The sequence below is a fragment of the Pipistrellus hanaki genome (genome assembly GCF_964339955.1).
Source record: "Pipistrellus hanaki genome assembly, chromosome: 5".
Lineage (NCBI taxonomy): Eukaryota > Metazoa > Chordata > Mammalia > Chiroptera > Vespertilionidae > Pipistrellus > Pipistrellus hanaki.
Window position 1 is genome coordinate 48,233,820 of NC_140507.1, and position 23,505 is coordinate 48,257,324.

General features: G+C 35.0%; 1 protein-coding gene across 1 annotated transcript in view; it reads right to left on the reverse strand.

Annotated features, from left to right (window-relative positions):
• TTC29 (tetratricopeptide repeat domain 29) overlaps positions 1–23,505 on the reverse strand; it is a 540,856-nt gene that overhangs the window by 130,158 nt on the left and 387,193 nt on the right. The window contains exons 6-7 of the mRNA XM_084883709.1: positions 22,203–22,294; positions 19,860–19,943 (exon numbers count right to left, since the gene is read on the reverse strand). Coding sequence (XP_084739835.1) covers positions 19,860–19,943; positions 22,203–22,294 — 176 coding nt within the window. The remainder of the gene's footprint in view (positions 1–19,859; positions 19,944–22,202; positions 22,295–23,505) is intronic.

Below are 23,505 nucleotides of genomic sequence, written 5' to 3' on the forward strand. Positions count from 1 at the left end.
TTCAAACCATTCAATTCTCCTGTTTGGAAAAACTAGAAATATATTTTTGAGGTAAACATTCACACACTTAGTAAGGCATTTTGTTAATCCAAATGAAATATATGTAAAACCACTTTTAAAATTATGATTTCTCTGAAACAAAGACACTTTGCATCTCAGTATATCCGCAAGTCATAAATAACCTGATAACTGCTTATTTTCTATATAACTTAACTATTTAGAAGTTAATATCTCAAAAAGTAGAATTTGTTATACTTGGGACAAAAAAAAATCTATCTTTTCCAATAATTAGTCATTACAATAAGATTTAATCATTAAAATGAACATTGTTATTAATTTCTCCTAAACATTTTAGTAGAGCATCCTTAAAGAAAAATGAACATATAGCCGAAACCAGTTTGGCTCCATGGATAGAGCGTCGGCCTGTGGACTGAAAGGTCCCAGGATCAATTCCGGTTAAGGAAATGTGCCTTGGTTTCGGTCATATCCCCAGTGGTGGGTGTGCAGGAGGCAGCTGATCAATGTTTCTTTCTCATCAATGTTTCTAACTCTCTATCCCTCTCCCTTCCTCTCTGTAAAAAAATCAATAAAATATACTTTTTTAAAAAAAGAAAAATGAACGTATAATGAACATAATATGATCACTGAAGCTTAATGGTGTTTTTTTTTAATAAACAAAGTAACTCATACTGATATTATTGGAGCTATGATTGATCATATAATAGGAGTTTTAACATTATTGCCATTATAATAATCTTGATTTTCTTTGTGAAATTTTAACCATATTTTCTTTAAGAGAAAACAAAAAAAATAATATAAAGGTATAGCTATTGTGCTATATTATACTATAATATAATTCACATACTGCTATAATTTAACCTAAACATCCTCCTAATAAAGATTGATATATATAACATTTTAGCTTCATTCCAAAATAAATAAATAAATAAATAAATAAATAAATAATAAAAGCAAAGCACCACTAATGCATATATTAGTTTATACTGCTCCTGGAAATTTTATTAGAATCACTATCCAAATAAATTATCAACTGAAAAAAAACTAATCAGCATTAAAATGTTATCAGCAATCAGAACATTAATTACTGTTTTGTTTTACAGTAATACAGCAGGATTTTGGTTTCAATTTAGATTCAGATTTATTTTAGATAGCTGGATTTATTGATAACTTAAAAATAAGTAAATAAAATCCACCCCACAAGAAGTTATAGAATAGAATGTTTTGTGATTTTTCTAAGCAATTAGAAGTTTACTAATTTGAGTGTTTAGAGGAAGTTGTTACATTTATAAGTTTTGCTTTATATTTTTGGAAAATACATATTTGTATCTCTTGATAATCAAAGTTAGAAAGCACAGTCAGACATTCAACATTTTAAAAGTATATATTCCAACTGAAAAATTTGGAAAACTCTATTTAATCCAAATCAACCTTTAATTTGTTTAAAAAAATTTAATAGTAAAAATAATAACAGCAATAATAACTAAGGAAGTTTACCTAATAATATTTTGTAAATTGAACTGTTACTAATATAAGTATTTCAACAAAAAATAAAATATTAAAAACTTTGATCAGCAAAGAATTCTCTCAATAACACAATAATAATTCACTTCAACATGAGTGATTTATTTTAGAATATACAGACTATCATGTAGAATGAAACAAAAACAGATTCAATTACGTTAAACTGATATTTAGCAAAAAGGCAGTAACTTTTTGAGATAATAAATATTAATCAATCTAATAGAAATTTTGCTGGTGATTGTTCCTCGGTATCACAGGAAAGCCATGGTTATTTAGTAGACAGACTACAATCCTTTTAATACCTTTAAATAATTCTCTTAACATAAAGGCATTTTTTCAGGTACATACCCTGTTAAAATGATTTACTCAAGTGATTCCCATTCAATCAAATATTTGAAGTACAGTGATTATAATCAATCAGAAATGAATAAACTATTTATCAAAATATTTACCCATGGCTTCCACATGTTTTCATTACTGAAAAATCTTTACTAAACTTAACCACATTTTTAAAAAGATTTCTTTACAGGTTTAGTGAAAAAGCACTGGAAGAATACTCTATTTGATGTTAATTACAAATAAAATCTTTACAAATACTCTTATTACTTGCAAACTCCCTGGAGAAGTTAATTTTTTTTTTTTTTTTTTTTTACAAAAATGGTTTAAGACACAGATCATATGTGGAAAGGTATGAACTGAATGTCACTGTTTAAAAAGAATTTTCAATGAAAGTATTTTCAAGCCAGAAGTACCACAATTGAGTCCAGACAACTTTGGCTAAATGAGGCAACCGTATTTACTAGTATTGTTGTTTTTTTAAATTTACACTATGACTTTCCACTATAGGAAAACAGTTATGTAATAACTGTATTAAATTGGTTATATTGTTACTTAACCAATTAAATATAAGCTAAAAAATAAAGCTTGAAAATAATCTTAGTTTTTAGATTGAGTTATAATTATTTAAAAATCTGAATAACAATTCTGTTACTTTCTGCATGCTAACACAATGAAAATAAACCATAAAAAAGGAGAAAAACAAAATATATGCTTCATACTACATCACTATGAACAATGGACTTCACACATGTAAACATGATTACATTAGATCATCACTCCCATATTTTTGTTTAAATTACTATTTATAATTTTTTTATTAATATAAAACTCCATACAATATATCACTGTACTTTAAAACAGAATTCTGTGTTGCTCTCCAAATTTTTTGAAATCTTTTAGGACAATTAATCTCAAATGATATTAAAATTTTTCTTTCCGTTCTTCATCTCCATATCTTTATAAATAAAAGAACTATCAAGTTTCCATATAAATTGAGTGAAACATCAAACTTTTAATAAAAATGTAAGGCTGCAGAAAATAAAGTTAAAACTTAGTAAAAACAACAAGTTGCATTAAAAAGAAAACTTCAGCTCACTGTGCTCTTTTTTTTTTTTTACCAAAGTATGTCATACATTTTATCTTTTCAAGAGTTTGACGAGTTTTGCAAGTAAAATTCTGTTTCCTCTACACTTGCTAATAGTCATGAGAATCTGTAGTTTGCACCTTCCCATTAAAAATGTATTGTATTTTTTTGAAATTATTCACCCCGCCTTTTATCCAGATCATGTCTTTGAAAGGAGGAAGTAGATAATAAATGGAATAATTCATGATTTCCCATTAAATATGAAACTTTCTTTTGCAGAGTTTAGAAAATGAAGTTCTACATAATGTACAAAAGTTGATTAGAACTTTCTTAACCTTTTCAAGAAAAGCCTTTCACATTAAACAACTGCACGAAGAGCTTTCTGTGGAAGTAAACTGATCAATTCTTTACACCCGGAGCTTTATCACATACATTCTAATTTTGCTCCTTTCAAACATATTTCCTTATAATATTATAATACTATAATACTCAAATAATGGGGGGGAAAATAGCGTGCATGGGCTATAAACAGGACAAGTACCTAAGAAAAACAAAACTGGCTTAAATTCAAAGGGAAAAACCAGGTAAATTAAAAATGAAAACAAAATACTATTCATGCTCTATTCAGCAACATAATGAATCAGAGTGTCAGGGTAAGTAACAAAACCTGAAGTTCTTTATTATGACATTTCTTTTGTCATAAGAAAAAAAAAGTATCTTTATAAACTTATCTTTATAAACTACCCATTCGTGTTCTGTTAACTACACTTTTGATTTTTTTGGATAAAATAAAACAAAAACTAAATCAAACAATTTTTAGGCTCATTCCAGCTCTGTCCTTTTCTATTTCCTGGATAAGAAATCTGCAGTAAATTTAACTGAAGAGAGATGTCAGGTTCTGACTATTTCAGGGCAGCAGGTGACCTAATTTCTTTGAGTTTTTAAGTTTCTATTGTGGAATACTCATCTTTTCACTAAACATGTTTTAATTGTCCCCATATCAAAAATACGATAAGCATACATTTTTCCTTCAAACTTGAATGCCTAAAACATAGCTACCAAATTGTGAGCTCTGAGAGGAAACCTTTCTATTGTCTGCTCTTTAATCACCATAACAAAGGAGGGCTGCACTGCACACAGGGAGAGCCTGGTCAGGATTCCTCCCAGGCCATGTGCATCCTGATCAAACTTTTAGAACATACATTTTGCTTTTCATTTAGTAAAAACTAAATTAAGAAAGCAAAAAAAATAAAATAAAATAAGTCAATCATTTTTGAAGCTTTGGTTAGACAATACTAGCAAATAATATCTTCCTTTCCTGAATGTTGTTATTAATTTTATTGTAGCTATCTCAAACATTCAGAAAATTCTTACTTATAACGGAGAGCATAAGGTATATAAAATCAAATATGTATATGAATAAGAACATTGTAAGAACTAAAGGAAGGATTTGTGAGATGAGAAAATAAAAGAACTTTGAATTCAGATGTTTAGGAAATAGTAAAAATAGATATATTAGGGGTTATATTATAACTTCCTTGAGAAAGAGAGCAAGTCATTTGTTTCTTCTGTATTTTCATATAATAGTGAAAATGCAAACAAAAAGAGAGCTTGTATACCTTGATTAACATAAAACAAAAAAGTCATAAAAATTAAAGGGGCATAAAGATATCAGTGATTCAGAAATAGATTAATTTTCTGAGAAATATAGCAATTAGGAAACAATACATGTAATAACAAAGATTCAAGACTTATAAACATTTCAGAAAAAGGAGAAATTTATCTTAATGCCTCACCCCCACCCCTGAAAATTACAAATAAAGTAGAGGTTAAAAAGTTTTAAATAGCGCTGGCCAGTGTGGCTCAGTTGGTTGGAGCATCTTCCCATACACTGAAAGGCAGAGGGCTCACATAGATGTTTCTCTTTCTCCCTGTCCCCGCCTCTCTCTCCTTTCCTTTCTCTAAAAATCAATAAAAAGTATATCTGTGGGAGAGGAAAAATATACATTTAAAAGAAAGTTTTGAATAACAATGATTGAGCTTGACTAAAATAACAGGCTCAATCTAATTATAAGATTCTTATAGAATTATTTACCAAATAAATTGAAAAGTACAAGAAATATTTATAAAAATTGACAATGTACTGGACACACTAGAAATTCCATTACTGATATCATATAGGGTTCATTTACTGAGCACAGAAATAAATCCACTTCACAATCCTGAATCCCCTCATAAAAAAAAAAAAAAAAAAAAAAAGAAAAGAAAAAAAAAGAAAAAATTATTCACCTGAAATTTTACGAATATATTTCTAAATTATTCATTGCCTAAAGAGGAAACAATCATAGACATTTTCATATAGTTAGAACTGAGAGAATAAAAACTAGATATCAGGTCCTGGAGGTGGCGGGAGGGGAGGAGAGGGGGGAAAGACTCATCAAGGTACTCAAAAGGAAATTTATAATTTAAATGTATTTGCTAGAAAACAAGAACAACTTGGACAAGTGAATAAGCTAGCTTTCAACCCAGGATGCTAGAAAAGAAATCCTAAGAAAATAAACAATAACATAAAGTCAAATAAAGTATAGGAAAGAAAATATTAAAGGTAAATCCATAGTGAATAAACAAGTACCAAAAAGTTGACCCACAAAACAAAATAACTGGTTATGTGAAAAGACAAATCTTTGTATAATAATTATTTTAAAAATTCCATTTCTTTAAATTCTTTCATAGCATCAGGTACATCTTATAAGATTTTCTACAAAGTCTGTAAAAAACTGGAAATCTTTAAAAGGTCTCCTTTCCCTACAGAAACTGTTTCGGCTCAGGCTGAGTGTTCTTTTGTTCATCTTTTCTTTTCTTTTGTATTGTGTTATATTCTCAAATATCAAGTATCAGAATATATTTGTTTATTTATGATAATGAGTAACAATGAAAATATGTTTTCATTGATATTTTAGGGAGAGAGAAAGAGAATGACACATGAATGTGAGAAACAGCTATTGGCTGCCGGCTGCCTCAGCAGGCTCTTTACTGGGGATCAAGCCTAAAACCAGGGCATGTGCTCTGACCAGGAATCAAACTGCTGCCTTCTCTGTTCATGGGAGCCAATGTTCAACTAACAGAGCCACACCAGCCATGGAGAAGTTCTAGGTTTCTTTTTTTTTTTAATTTAATATATTTTATTGATTTTTTTACAGAGAGGAAGGGAGAAGAATAGAGAGTTAGAAACATTGATGAGAGAGAGAGACATCGATCAGCTGCCTCCTGCACCCCCTCCCCCACCACACTGAGTATGTGCCTGCAACCAAGGTACATGCCCTTGACCGGAATCGAACCTGGGACCTTCCAGTCTGCAGACCTATCCTCTATCCACTGAGCAAAACAGGTTTCACAGTCATCAAAAAGCTTCCAGCAAACAAAAGCCCAGGGCCAGATGGCTTCACAGGAGAGTTTTACCAAACATTCAAGGAAGAACTAAAACCTATCCTCCTCAGACTATTCCAAAAAATCCAAGAGGAAGGAACACTTCCAAACTCCTTCTATGAAGCCAGCATCACCCTAATACCAAAACCAGATAAAGACAACTCAATGAAAGAGAATTACAGGCCAATATCCCTCATGAACATAGATGCCAAAATCCTCAACAAAATTCTAGCAAATCGACTCCAGAAGAACATCACAAAGATCATACACCATGACCAAGTAGGATTTATTCCAGGAATGCAAGGATGGTACAATATCCACAAATCAATAAACGTGATACATCACATAAACAAATTGAAAGATAAAAATTATATAGTCATATCAATTGACGCAGAAAAAGCATTTGACAAAATCCAACACCCTTTCCTGTTAAAAACTCTTAAAAAGGTGGGAGTACAAGGATCATACCTCAACATAATAAAAGCTATATATGATAAACCCACAGCCAACATTATACTCAATGGGCAAAAACTAAAACCATTCCCTCTAAGAACAGGAACAAGACAGGGATGCCCACTCTCGCCACTCCTGTTTGACATAGTACTGGAAGTACTAGCCATTGCAATTAGACAAGAGGAGGAAATAAAAGGCATCCAAATTGGAAAAGAAGAAGTAAAGTTATCCTTATTTGCAGATGACATGATATTGTACATAAAAAACCCAAAAGACTCCATTAAAAAACTAATTGACTTAATAAATGAATTTGGCAACGTAGCAGGGTATAAAATTAATGCCAAGAAATCCATGGCATTTCTATACACCAACAGTGAAACTACAGAAACAGAGGCTAAAAAAGCAATTCCATTCACCATAGCACCAAAAAAATTAAGATACCTAGGAATAAATTTAATTAAAGAAATAAAGGACCTATTTGCGGAAAACTACACGACACTGAAAAAAGAGATAGAGGAAGATGTAAGGAGATGGAAGAACATACCATGTTCATGGATTGGTAGAATCAACATCATCAAAATGTCCATACTTCCTAAAGCAATCTATAGGTTCAATGCACTCCCCATTAAAATACCAACGACATATTTCACTGACCTAGAAAGAACTCTCCAAAAGTTCATTTGGAACAATAAAAGACCCCGAATAGCCACAGCAATTCTGAGAAAGAAGAGTAAAGTAGGAGGGATCTCAATACCAGACTTCAAACTATATTACAAAGCCACTGTTCTCAAAACAGCCTGGTACTGGCACAAGAACAGACAAATAGATCAATGGAATAGAATTGAGAACCCAGATATCAACCCAAATCACTATGCTCAATTAATATTTGACAAAGGAGGCACGAATATACATTGGAGTCAAGACAGTCTCTTCAATAAATGGTGTTGGGAAAATTGGACAGACACGTGCAAAAGAATGAAACTAGATCACCAACTTACACCATTCACAAAGATAAACTCAAAATGGATACAGGACTTAAACATCAGACGGGAAACCATAAAAATACTAGAAGCATCCACAGGTAGCAAAATCTCAGACGTATGCCAAAATAACTTCTTCACTGATACTGCCCCTAGGGCAATGGAAGCTAAAGAGAAAATAAACAAATGGGACTACTTCAAAATAAAAAGCTTTTTTACAGCAAAAGAAACCATCAATAAAACAACAAGAAAGCCCACGGTGTGGGAGATCATATTTGCAAATATTACCACTGATAAAGGTTTAATCTCCAACATTTACAGACAGCTTATACAACTAAATAAATGGAAGATGAATGATCCAATTAAAAAATGGGCAATGGACCTAAACAGAATATTTTCAAAAGAAGACAGAAGGAAGGCCAAAAGGCACATGAAAACATGCTCAAAGTCACTAATTATCCGAGAGGTGCAAATCAAAACAACAATGCGGTACCATCTCACACCTGTCAGAATGGCCAACATCAACAAATCAACAAACGACAAGTGTTGGCGAGGTTGCGGAGAAAAAGGAACCCTCGTGCACTGCTGGTGGGAATGCAGACTGGTGCAACCACTGTGGAGAACAGTGTGGAGTTTCCTCAAAAAACTGAAAATGGAACTCCCATTTGACCCAGTAATCCCACTTCTAGGAATATATCCCAAGAAACTAGAAACACCAATCAGAAAGGATATATGCACCCCTATGTTCATAGCAGCACAATCTACAATAGCCAGAATTTGGAAACAGCCTAGGTGCCCGTCAGCAGATGATTGGATCCAAAAACTATGGTACATCTACACAATGGAATACTATGCTGCCATAAAGAAGAAGGAATTCTCATCATTTGCAGCAACCTGGATGGAATTGGAGAGCATCATGCTGAGTGAAATAAGCCAATCAATGAAAGAGAAACACCACATGATCTCACACATCGGTGGATGATAAAGATCTTTATAAACTGATGAACCAAGAGACAGATATAGAGAAAGTAAACCAACAGGCAGACTGTCAAATTACAGTGGGGAGGGTGGGATATCAGGGGGAGATAATAGATCAACCGAAGGACTTGTATAAATGCATATAAGTACAACCAATGGACATAAAACTATGGGGAGGGAGGGGATGTGTGGGAGGGAGGGAGGGGGGCAATAAAAAAAAAAACACAAGAAAATATGTAAATAAAAAAAAAAAAAAAAAAAAAACAGGTTTCAGCAAGTTCTAGGTTTTTTAACACAGGTAAGCATGCTTGCATTCCCTCTGTTTATCGGCTTTCTTCTGAGGAGTGCAGGTCAAGAGAGCAAGGCTGGGCATTCCTTGCATCAATGCCAAATGAAAAGGACTTTGCATGGTGCACCAGCCTCCCTGACAGGAGCTCAGGCCAATCATTACAATTCCTTAAGATTTTTTTTTTTGTGTGTGGTAACCTTCAGAATATATTAATACAAAAAGCAAGGTACAGACAATGTACATAATGCACTTTGTGTTCAGAAAAAGACCTGATAATGTACCACTTTCTCAGAACATACACATTGTGTAATATTTTTTTGTTTACATAAGACTGAGGCTTCTTAAAGCAGAGGTTTTCTATTTATTTTTTATTTGGTTTCATCATAAGAGATACTATCCTATAGTTTTCCATTTATGAACTGGCTCTTTCTGGTATTAGGATCATGGTAACTCCAGTCTGGTAGAAGGAGTTCAGAAGTGTTTCCTATTTTCTTGAAGAGTATGAGTCAAATTGGCCTTATTTCCTCCTTACATGTTAGTTAAAAATCACCAGTGAATCCATATGGATCTTAAATGTTCTTTGTGATATTTTTAAATGACAAATTCAATGTTTTTTAAGGGAGATAAACCTTCCGTTTTATCTATTTCTACTTAAGCCAACTTGGCAGTGTCTTTCAAGAAATTTAGCCATTCCATACAAGTTGTTTTATCAGCATAATGCTTTTTCCCTAAGTAGCATTCTTATATTTGTACTAGAGACCCAGTGCATAAACTTTGTGCAGGGGGAGTTCCTCAGCCTGGCTTGTGCCCTCTCACAGTCTAGGCGCCCTCAGGGAATGTTCAACTGACTGGCCATCAGTCAGAGGCGGGAGAGGCTCCTGCTACTGCTGTTGCACTCACCAACCATAAGCCTGGCTTCTGGCTGAGTGGCACTCCCCCTGTGGGAAGGCCCAGACTTCCAAGGGGCAGTTCCTGCATTGAGTGTCTGCCCCCTGGTGGCCAGTGTGCGTCATAGCAACCAGTCATTCTGCTGTTCGGACAATTTGCATATTAGCCTTTTATGATATAGGATAATTAATACTGATGTGTCTTTTCATTTCTGTAAGGATTTATTGTGTCTTCTCCCTTTTTCTTTGACCAGTCTGACTCAATGCCAATCAATTTTATTGATATTTTTAGAGAAGCAATTTTTAGTTTCATTGATTTTTCTCTAATGTTTTTGTTTTCTGCTCTCATTTCACGATTCCTTTTCCTCTGCTAACTTTAAGTTTAAATAATTTTCTTTTTCTAGTTTTTTTTGTTTGTTTGTTTGTTTGTTTGTTTTTTTAATAAAAGCTTAGGACACTGATTTTAGGCATTTTTATTTGTCTAATATAAGCATTTTCATGCTATAAAGTTCCCTTTAGCACTACTTTGGCTGTATTCCATACCATGTTTTCTTTTATTCAGTTAAAAATATTTTCTAATTTGCTTTGTGATATTTTTTCTTTGATCCATGGTTTATTTACAAGTATATTGAGTAGTTTCCAATTTTTTTTTTTTGGGGGGGGGTTCCAGATAAATCTTCCTATTATTTCTAATTTATATATTCATTGTTATAAGAGAAAATAATTTGTAGGATATAAATCCTTCCATTTTTATTTTATAGCTCAGAATATAATGTCCTTTGATGTATGTTCGATGTACATTTGAAAATAGTGTGTGTTGTGATGTTGTGGAATGTTGGTGGAATGTTCTGTAAATGTCAATTAAGCTGATCCATGGTATTGTTCAAGTCTATACTAATTTTTCTAACAATTATTGAGAGAGCAGTGTTAGAATCTCCAATTACAACGGTGGACTTATCTGTTTCTCCTTTACTTTCATTTTTTTGTTTTATGTATTTTGAAGTCTGTCATTAGGAACATAAACATTTAGGATTTTGTCTTTTTGATGAACCACCTCTTTTTATCATTATGAAATGTCACTTTTTATCCTTGGTAATATTCCAACTGCTTTCTTAAAATATATATCTGGAAATCTTGGAAGCTCTCATTTTTTTCTCTTCTTTCTCATTATTGTGAGACTTTACCATCTTTTGCGCTTCTACGTTGTCATTTCAAATAGAGAAAGGAAATATGCTTAGCCATCCATTTTGATCTGAATCTTCAAGTGGAAAAAACCCCCACTAAATTACAGTTTTAAGACAATTCCCTGTCCAGTAATATATTTCTTTGGCTGCTCTGGTTGTGGGATAAGAGATTGTTCCAGACAAGCTTAAAGGGATCTTATGGATGTCTGAATCAGGATTACAGGATGACCACATCCTCATGAGGTAAACCCGAAGGGAGGTTTTGATCCCCAGTGGTAATGGGGATTCGGCGGACTCTGGAAACCTGATCTCCAATGTATGACTGATCCATTTTCTGTCTAGCTTAGTCATTCCTTCCTCTCTATGAATCATTTTTCCTATCTTATTGCTTCAGCTTATCTAAAACATTAGATCCCCCTGGTCAAATTACCTAACCTCTCTATGCCTTGGTCTCTGGCAGCAATGTCAGCTCTTCACAGGGTTATTGTAAGGACCACTTAAAACAGACCAGCTTACAGCATTCATTTAATATATCTTACCCATTGCTATCTTGCTTGAAGTAAAACCTAGCTTAGAGCTATAATAATTATGGCAAGCAAAATGTCCATTTTATCATTATTAGGTATGCAAAGTTATAATATGTTGATTCATTTTTCTTATACGATGTCATGTGATCACTTTTTTTTGGAATTTATTATCAGGAAAAAGCTTGTTTCTCATGAGGAATTGATATGTTTCCTTTCATCAGGTAATGAGAAATGTATATAGTCCATTACCTCTCCCTTTTTGCCCAGTCTGCCCAGGAGTTCAGAGTGAAACTTAATGTTTCCTCAGGGGAACTATATTAACTCTAGTGGGAAGCATATTTACCTACTTCTCCTTCATTTGCCTTTCATTTTCTATTTATAATCTGACAGCTGTGTAATATAAAATGTTAACTTTCAATTTCTTCAATCCTTCCTAGAAAGAAAGTAAGCAAGCAATAAAGTGGCATTTTGTGTAAGTCAGAAGAGTCTTACAAGGAGAATGAAAAACAATCCCTGCTTGCAAAGGACTCTAAGTTTAGTGCAGAGTCCATTTCTATGGCAATTCAAAGAAAGAAAGACTTTTCTACTGCAATTCAGTACACGTACACATATATTTGCTTTATGCAAATATATGAAGCAAAAGTTCAAAACCAATACTACTTAAAATGTTCCCATCTCTTTATAAATAACAACTCAATTCTCATAACTATGAATGAGCCAGGCCCTACTAATATTATCCCTATTTTTTTCAGATGAGGAAAGTGAGACACAGGAAGGTTAAGTGCTCAGCCCAAATCAACCAGTGCTAGTAGTGTGAAGCTGGCATCTGGGGAGTCTGGTAGTGGAACCTGCACTCTATTTCATTACATTGGGCAGCTTCCCAATATTAGCCTTACTCTGTGCAAAGCATGCCTTTCTAAAGCTCTGTTTTACTCTCCTCCCTTTCATTTTTTAAATGCTGGTCATGATCTCCAAACAGATGGGTGATAACCACTACCCACTAATGGGTCACATTCTATAGTTTGTTAAACATTAATCAGGAAGGAACAAAACCACACAAACATGATTGTCAGTGGCTACTAAAGAGAATTCAAGCAGGAGCCCTGAACTCTACCATGTGGGTGAGGAGGAGTCAAAGGAGGCCTCACAGAGCAAGAAGCAGGCTGAGGCTGGAAGATGAAAGGTTTAGCAAGTACACAGGAGTGGGGAAAGAAAGGGTATTGTAGACAGAGCACATGCACAAGGCTATGAAGGGATACATGTTCACCACCCACTGATATCCTTGGACCTGTCTCAAAACCTGTGAGACAGGTAGGAGCACTAATGACACACGTGAGCATCCATGGCTCCAGCTCTCCTGGAGCTGATAGTCTAAGAGAGCACACAAAGTAACCATATCAATACAAAGCTATAAGGGCCATGATGGGAGGCATTCTAGGTAGTATAGGTCTTAGAGTAGGTTTCATTGCAGGTATTATGCTAGCAAGGTTACCTAATATAGTTGAGCCATTTAAGAATGAGTAACTGTCAGCCATGACATTGTAAAGGGAAAACACATTCTAGGCCAAGGGAATGGCAATGCACTAAAGCTGGGTGATGAGAGAGGATGCTGTTTAATGAAGGCCCGGGTACTTTAGAACAGACGGGTAGAATGGTTCAAGAACAAGCTCTAGAACCAGACTGCCTTGGTTCAAATTCCTGATCTTCTGCTTCATAGCCGAGTGACTTAGTGTCTCTGTGCTTCAATTTCCTTAGAACACAAAAATTTTTCTGTGATTAAATGAATTAATACATATAAGACACTTGAACAGTATCCAAAACATATGAAGTGCTCAACAAATATTAGTCATTATTATTTTTGGCAAAAGCTAAATTTCCAAGTGGGAATGGAAGAGATTACACAGTTTGGCCTTAGTTGAGAACTACTGGTTGAGTGTTGACTATGTGCTGGGCACTGTTACAAGTCATGGAGACCTAGCAGCAGTGAACGGGACATTCCCGTTGCTCGGGTCAGTTCAGAAGGAGTGATCTGTTTCCAGCGTGTATCCTGAATAAAATGCCTGGCCACCATACAAATCCAGATGTTAAAAAAGTGCTTATAAAAAGTATATTTGTAGTTTGTGAAAGCACCTTCCGAAGACAATTTTGAAACAAATTCAAGACAAACACCTAATGGCAAAAGACTTTAAGTAAATAAGCATAATACAATTCAGAATGAAGCAGAGGAGAAAGGCTATAAAAGATATAAAAATATAAATGGTTCTTTGTTTCTTTACAACCTGACCTCTTTGACTCTGGTAACTGATAGTTCTGCCTGTCACCACAGTAAGAGACACTCAGTGAACATCAACTGCTGATGCTGAAAGATATTCTGAAGGAAAGCAATATCTTAGAGAAGCACACTGTTTTGAACTAAATCTATTCTTCCACTAAATAGAACTCAATATCTGAAGCAGAAAATAATATTGGGAAGATTGACATTCTCTGTCCCTTGATGATTTTGTTTATTTGCATCCTCGAATACACAGCTGAAGCTGTAAAAACTGCCCCGCCAGGGATTTTTATTTGAATCTATAACTGATACCACCTTTACCAGTTAGCTACTCAGAGCAATTACAGTATGATAATAAGTGATACCTTCGGTCCTTTACAAAAAACAATAATGCATTCTGGTAGGATAATACAGAATTTTAAAAAAGTATAGAAACACAACAGGACTTCCTTTAGTTAAAGATCAGTTAAATAATATTGAGTTAATTTGAAGATTTATCTAAGAAAGTCAAATTATCAGTGTCAAAATGTACCCAATTAGGCGCAGCAGTAATCTGGTCACTTAAAAAGTAATAAAGTACACTGAAATTACTCCCGTAAGTGTGGGTGATAAAAAATAAATAAACAAACAAAAAACACCAGAAGCCCTTTGTTTTTTGTAACCGTTGTCTCCATTCCAAAATAAATGAAACCCCCATCAATTGTATTTGGCCATTCAGGAACAACTACTTTAGCTTGCCTGAAGCACCCATCTTATATAAAAACTGCTGTTTGAAATTTTAACCCTACTATTTTGGCTTCTGTAAATGCTTGCTTGCTTAAATAATAAGGAAAAAAGGACTACTCCCATTTCAGAGAAGCCATTAAACCTTCCCCAGATGAAGTTATCAGTGCTGGCGCCAGGCCAAGCCTTTGGTTGAAGTCTCAAAGCCCCAGCACATAGGGCCCTTTAAGAACTTGCAAAGGGAACAAGAAAAACCCTTATTTGGGAGACAAAGAAGGGGGGGAAAAACCATATAAATACTGGAAAATTCCTGTGTGATGGGGTCTAAAATTTGAGAGACATTTTCCTCTGGGCCCGTGCATCATCATCATCATCATAATAAGTGTAACTCCATCTCTCTAAGCATTACTTGGTTCTTCTCCGGTTTTCTGTAACAGCCCTGCTCAGTTACTCATTTATATGCTATACTCCTACTTGGGTACACAAAACACTCTTGAGAAGTTAAACTTCCTTGATTCAACAGTCAAGCCAGTTACCTGTAACACTGTTCTAAAAATGTTATAACCAAAGACTATCCATAGCAGGATATCTATTTCACAGTGTTACTCTTACATTTATTTTTTCACTCATTTATTTAACATCTAATTCCTGAGTTCTGACCATGTGTCAGGCCCTGCTAGGCCCTGGGGACCAAGTGGCACACACACACACACACACACACACACACACACACACACACACACACAGACTCACTCCTGCTTCTGTGGAGCATCCATTCTGTTAGGGATGAGATAGTCGACATGTAAACTGCCAGCACAAGATGGGGACCAGGTTACATCAGAAATAGACCCAATTTGATTGGGAGAAAGTGTGGGTGGGATAAAGGCTACTAAATTGTGAGGTCAGGAAATGAGAGATAAGGAATGTCGACAGTAACATACTCAGAGTAGTGAGTGATGGGGAGATAAGCTCAGAGAGGCCAAAAAAGTCCAAACTGTACGCAGCTTTAGGCCATGATGGAGAGTTTAGAATTTATCTTAAGAACAATGGGAAGCTCTTGGAGGGTTTTGTTTTGTTTTTATTTTATTTTATTGATTTAATAGAGGAAGGGAGAGGGAGAGAGAGAGATAGAAAAATCAATGATGAGAGAGAATCATTGACTGGCTGTCTCCTGCACGCCCCGCACTGGGGATCGAGCCCGCAACCCAGGCATGTGCTCTTGACTGGAATTAAACCCAGGACCCTTTAGTCCATAGGCCTAAAGGACACTATCCACTGAGCCAAAGCAGCCAGGGCACTCTTGGAGGCTTTTAAACAAGACAGTGTCATGATTTTTTTTTTTTTTTCAAAGGGTAACTCTGGAGGCTGAATTTTTAGCAGTTAAAGGGGATAAGAGAAGAGCAATTAGGACACTATTTTAGTGATCTTGGCAAGAGAAAGATGGTGGCTATGACCAATGAAGAGAAGGAGATGAACACAGGATATGTTTGGGAATAGCTGATAAGACATTCTGCAAGGTTAGCAAGGGGGGAGGAATAGTGAAGGCAAGGTGAAATTCAAGGCTGACTTGATGCCATTTACTGAATGGGGGAAAGACTGTAGGAGAAGTACTGGGGAGTCGAGGGCAGTAGAAGAAAGCAAGAGTCCAATTTGGGGCCACATGATCCTTGAAATGTCTATTAAAAATCCAAATAACTATGTCAAGGAGGCAGATGAATATTAAAATGTGGAGCTCCTTAGATAGGTCAGGGCTGGATTTACAAATTTGATAGTCATCAAATTATTGCTAAAATTTAAAGCTAGAAGACTGGATCTGGGTAAAGAGTATAGTTAGAGAAAAGGCCCTAATATCCAGCCCTGGGGCCCCCACCAGTGAGAGTTTGAAAAGAGAGAGCCAGCAAGGGAGACTGAGGCAGCACAGTCAGAGTTTGTGGCATCCTGGAAATCACAGTCACAGAATGTTCAAGGAGTGAGTGCTCAACTCTACCAAATGCTGTGAAGTCATCAAGCTTGATGAGAACAAAAGCATGAGCATTAGATATGCATTAGATATGCTAAAAACAAAAACAAAAACAAACAGACAAACCAAAAAAAAACAAAAAACAGGGAAGACATTGGTCCTTCTAAGTAGAGAGATTTTAGAGAGACCTGGGGTTGGAAATCTATTAGGAGTCAATTGAGGCAAGAACAGGATGTGAAAATACTGAGATACTAGATGCATGAAAATTCACCTTGGCCTGTGCCCTCTCGCAGTCTGGGACCCTTCAAGGGATGTCCACTTGTAGGCTGAGAACTGCTCCCGGTGGGGAGAGGGCCTAAGCTGCAGTAGGACATCCTCAGCCTTGCCGAAGAGGCAGGAGAGCTCCCACCACTGCTGCTGTGCTCGCAGCCATCAGCCTGGCTTGTGGCTGAGCGGAGCTCCCCCTGTGGGTGCGCACTGACCACCAGGGGGCAGCTCCTGTGTTGGTCAATGTGCATCATAGCGACCAGTAGTTCCTGGTCATTCTGCCATTAGGGTCAATTTGCATATTGCTCTTTTATTACATAGGATTGCTTCTGGCTGTTGTGAAGGGTAGAGGCAAATGAATCTGGAGGGGAATAAGGAGTCAAGGGAAACACTAGAGTAGAAATAAATGTAACGAGACTGATCTAATGAAAAAGAAGAAATTGATGATGTAGACAAGAAACATGTTTAACTGTAGGAGAAGTCTTAGAACAAGTAAGAGGGGATGACATCCGGGGCACAAGTAGAGACATCACCCTAGGACAAGAACAGGAACTGTCCACCAACTGGAATGGGTAAGGGGGAATCACAGCATGTGAATTTACATGTAAGAAGGTGGGTACATTTTGAGGTTGATGATGAGTGGTTATTTTGGTATTAGACAAAGAGCACATACATATTATGTGACATCAAAGCTAGTGTACATCAGTTATATAAAGTAATAATGGTAACCTTTATTAGTCTCTTAGAGAAGGTTAAGGCAGCACAGAGAGGGATTTGAGGGTACATCTTAGGTATTGCTTTTGCCTGGTTGAAATTTTGATTCATCAATTTCCTCCCATAACTTCCTTATACACTGGTGATCTGTAACACACCAGTTCGATCATTTTGAAATGCTTCTAGACAAGGAGCCAAACTCAAAGTCAGTCTTCCTTGGCAGGTTCCATCCCACCACCTTGGTCTTCTCTAATTTCCCCTAGAGCTCTGGGCTGCACCTCCCAGTACAATCAGCACTCATTCATTTTGTATTTGTTTTCTGCTCATAGATCTTATTTTCTCAAAAAGAGACAACGATAAGGCCAAACATTTACAGTAAAATATCATTGTCTCTTCCACTGTGAAAAATCTAGTATTACATATAAAGTAGGCACTTAACAATTGCTTGTTGACCAATTTATGTTTTCAGAGTTGAATGTCTAATAAAAAGTCTTAAGCAGCAATTCCTTGGCTAACAGAATGTACAGAATTCCTCCTGGCACCTTGCTGGGGGACACTAAAATCATCCATCAATTTTTTTTTTTCTTTAAAATGCTATTCGATGAGTTTGTCTGGAGCAAAGTCTGGAATGTATATCAACCAAAAGCATACTACTGAGCTAAGTACAAGCTATTTTCCTTCTAAACTTTGTATCCACTTTCTTAGGGAAAAAGCTTTGGTTTAAAAAGGTTTTCAAGTTTGGGAAGCTTTAAGTAAAATGTGATATGAAGGACTGAAACTTATCCAGTGCTACTCATTTGCTGTAGCATAGTATGAATTTAAAATCGACCTGGTAATCTCCTTAGTGAAAAAATATATTATTAAGAGAATACATGTCAATATAGCCTATTTTGCATTGTCTTAGATCAAAGTTCTCTTCAGTACAGACTGAGAGCTTAGCAGATTTTAAGTATATGGATTCCAGCTTGTTAAATTATTAAAGAAAAAGTATAATTCCAAAATATAGCCCAAATTCTTAAGCCACTTACAGCTGTTTGGATGTTCTTATATTGAAATCAGAATGCAAGTGTCACTCATATATTTTTTTTTAAGAAGCACGTAAAAGAATCAGACAATATTAACCTTTAATTTTACCTGACAGGCTACCATGGGAAGTTAATAAATTAACAATCAGAAGAGCATTTAACAAAAGGTCTCAGATACTACATATGGCAGTCAATGTAGCTCTGAGGAAGAAGTGATTACAGCTACTATAAAATTTTGTCACTCTATAAAATAAAGTTTCTACTGACAGAATGAGCTATTCCCTTTTTCTGTCATGTTCAAATTGACAAAATAACATCTAATAAAAGAAAATAAGTAAAGAAACTTAGAATTTTAGATTACATGAAAATCTATGTAAAAATGTCATTAGGAATACTTTTTCATCTGGATCTCATAGTATTGGACAATACTAATATAATTTCTAAAGTATTTCTTCATAAAATATTTTAATTGGGTCATTTAATGAATTCTACAAGATGCACATGCATTTATAAGATTTGATTTTTCATTCCTTACAACTAAAGATCTGATAACAGAATCACCACGTCTACTAGTATAGGTAAGAAACATAAACCTTTTTGGCTATTATTCTAGGTTTCTATTTATTTCTCACTATCCTACACGGATTTTTATTTTTTCATTGTTTTTTTATTCAACATAGATTAGCTTCTAACTACTGGTAAAATGGCAAAGTTTACATTGCTGATTTAAAAACTAAATTCAGACAATTTAGAATTATTTAAAAATTAGCCAATAAACTATAATTCATTAATTCTTTTTTTTGTGGGTTCTGGGTTGGGGTGGAAATACACTGGTAAGGATTATTTTTTAATCACTAGTAAAAAAAGATATATAAATCTTTCCCTTAAAGCTTTTTCACCCACATGGAGGCAACACCCCTTAAAATAAAGGTTAATAATCAGTTAATGGCACAGATTTCACTAAAATATTACAAATGTGACAGTATAATAGCTTGGTAAATAAGAGAATTTTGAGAGCCATAAAATTAAAGACTTTCACATGTGTAAGATCAACAGACATGACTTATCACTATTTAATATGAGCTTTAATTTTTAAATGTCAAGTTCCAATGAAAAGGTATACTGTACAGGAAAACTGAAATTTCAATAAGGAATCAAGACAAAAGAAACAAACTTTACATTAAAGTGCCTTTAAGAGGTTATACTTACGCAGCAACCTCCTCTTTTGACAATCCTTTGAACTTCGACTCCAGATAACGATCTATGTCATCTTTTTCTTTGATCAACTGAGGCCTAAATGAAATGGAAATAAATAATAAAGCACTGCCTTATCAAGTAGGAAAGCTACCAAACATAAAATGCCACCAGGAGAACACAAATATTCAGGGCATAATACCATATATGTATAATAAACATTCTGTAGTAGCTGCAGAGTAAGATTACTGATTGATAATTTCTAAATTTTCATTTTCTTGAATGAAAAAGGAAGGGAAGAATATTAAACCCAGTGTGTAAACAAATAAAAACCAAACACATTAAAATAATCTGCATTTCTAATTAATGGAATTTTTTTTACTCAAAACTTATGAGATCTTCCATTTTACTCACGCTGTTTCACAGTATAACTTTCCACCTATAGAAGTCATATTCTATTTGGTACAGAATCCTGAATTAAGACTATCTATTGGATTCAAATGTGTAACATTTATTTGTTCCAAACAGTAACAAATTTGCTCTGAAAATGCTGATTGAGTGTTTTTTTAAATCATAGATAAAACTCAAATAATTATTAAAAGTTCAAAGTGATTTTAAGAATACTTTACTGAGAAATATATTACATGTGTATTGTGTTTATTCTTTACACTCCCTTGAACCTTTAAATATAAGCATATTATTAATATTTTATAAGCATGGGAGTATGGAACTGAGTGATTACTTGTTTTTATTCAGAAGTAATGGAGAATGTTGATACAAAAATTTGCTTTAAATAGTTATGATAAAAATGTTTTTATTCAATACAAATACAAGAAAAAGTTTTCTTTAAAAATACATCTTATTTTAGATATGTGAGATTGGCTATGTTTTTACTCATATTGTAAAGGAAATGTAATTTCAATAATTAAAAACAATAAGAATAATAATATTTTTCAGGTTGTGTTAATATTTCACATTGCTCAAAAGTAAAATATACGCTGAGTGGCCAGATTATTATGATCTCTGAATACATAATAATCTGGCCACTCAGTGTATATACTAGTATATACATATATACATATGCACCTGTAATATATCAGTTATACCACAATAACAATATATATCTTGGAATTATGTATTTATAAAAAAATATTTTTTGAAAATTTAAAAAAGAAAATTTGATTTGCTATTATAAAAATATTTTTTATGTAACCTAGCTAAATGTACTTATTTGGTCCAGGGGATTTGGTCTTTCCCAGAAATACTAAAAATGAGGTATGATGTTTTTCAGAACAAAGTAGTCTCATAATACTTTCTTTGATCATTAGGCTTGGCAGGAATTGAAAAGAAAATAATCAGACCAAGATATGCAAATTATTTGTATTGATAAAGAATATGTGCATTATTAAACATCAATACAATTATATATGCAATTACCAAACAATGCAATCTTAATTAAACATTCACAATTATGACAAAATACATCAAGTTCTCTGTCTTGCAGTTTCTGGGCTACAACTCTGGGGGCTCTGCAGCTCCTCGCAGGCAGCAGCAGTTAAACGGTGTGTCTGCAGGCCCCACAGTCATTTCAGGAGCTAAATTGTGCCTGCCAATCTACCCTAGTAGTAAGACTGTGTCTTCTTTCCTCCAAAGCAGAAATCAGCAATCAGGACCTTGTGGATTGGAAGCAAGACACCATTCATTCCTAAAGCTTCTACATTTTGTTCTCCACACACTTAAAAAAAAAAATGTTTTTTCAAAGCTTTATAGGAACCAGGAAATAATAGCAATCAATACATATAAAAGCCTAAGGTACCATTTGACTGGTAGCTATGACACACACTGACCACCAGGGGGAAGATACTCAACACAGAGCCAGGGAAATATGAAACAGACTGATGAATCTCAGAGGAAAGGAGAGAGGGGGGAGAGCAGAAAGAGATTAACCAAAGATCTGATATGCATACTAGAGGCTTAGTGCATGGATTAATGCACCAGTGGGGTCCCTTGGCCTGGCTTGTGGGGATCAGGCTGAAACTGGCTCTCCAACATCCCCTGAGGGATGTTGGATTGCAAGAGGGAGCAGGCCAGGCTGAGGGACCCCACCGGTGCACAAATCTGTACACCGGGCCTCTCGTATGAAATAAAATTATCAAATGAGCACTAGCTTGTTAAAATAATATATTATTAATATTTAAGTGAAGTCCATCAATTCTTTTAACACCACACATTTTAATATTCTAAAAATAACAATATACTATTGCCTTTAAACACCTTGTTTTCTGAGACATGTTATTGGCATTGTTACAGGAAGGAGTTTATTCTGCAGGAAAAGAAATGAAAACCAGGGTCACGTACCGTGGCGTTGTTCTGGAGGAGCATGGCAGCTTCTCTCTGGCTAAGGCTGTAAGCTTGGGGCGTGGCAGTGGGGGTAGGGCCGTCATTCCAGACTACAAATAAACACACACACACACACAGATACACACACATAGAAATTGTATTTTAAAGAATAAATCTTTCTAAGAATATTTTAAGACATTGTTAGATCCACAGCCTGTCATCTGAGCTGAGAATGCCTGGGTGTGCACAGAGGTTTAGCTCTGTTATTCATTATAGGGGTAGATACTCAGCGAGTGAATTCCACAGGTTACTTCTCTCATTATTTTCCTCTACTAGCTGCCTTGTGGCCAATTTATTACTTGTCTGCCTCTCTACCATGAAGGAGAAAATCTGATTAATGAGTTGAAAATTCAGTCAATCAGGAGTGTTGGTATAAGAGAAATGATTGCAATTAAAAAGTAAAGATTTTTAGGGCAGCTACGAATTTCAAATGTTTGTGCTTTGCTTGCCTGTTATGATCAATAATTGAAAATTGCTCATATTTTTCTACTTTCTGAAAAACTTTATCATTCACAAATAAAGGCTTTCCCTTGGAAAGGACAGGTGCCAAGAAAAATTCTCAACATGGAGACAGCTGTCATGAGAGACACACAAAGAAAACAGTGTAACAAATCACTTTGAAACACAGTGGTTTAAAAAAAGATTAATTCAAACAATAATCATTGTATTATCTTTCACACTTTTTGTGGGTCAGAAATTAGGATAAGGCACAATTGGCTTGGCTTTTCACTACTGCACAATGGCAGGGACCACTGCTTGGAAGACATAGAAGTTGGGGAAACTCAATGAGGGGAAGCAGAAAGCATCCGTATGTATCTTTACTCATATATCTGATAGTTCATGCTAACTATTAGCTGGGACGTCAACTGGAGTCTCTGGCAGAATATGTACAAGATGGCCTTTCCATGTGGCTTGAGCTTCCTCACAGCATGGCGAACCTAGACTTCTTACTTGACAGCTTAGGGCTCCCTAAGAAAAGTTAGGTGGTAGCTGTAACCTCTTTTAGGGCCTGGCCTTGGGAGTCACATAGCATCACTTCTGCTGTAATAATAAGCCTGTCCAGATTCAAAGCTAGTGAATATAGACCCCCGAGGTGATGAGAGAGCATCAAAGTCACATTGAAAAAAAGAATGTGATTGAAAGATATTGTTGGGGCCATCTCTGGGAAATGCAATGTGTCGCCGCAGTGGAGAAGATGAGTGATAATAATAAAAGTGAATCTATAAAACCAGTTATCTAAACCTTACTCTGAAAAGGAAGA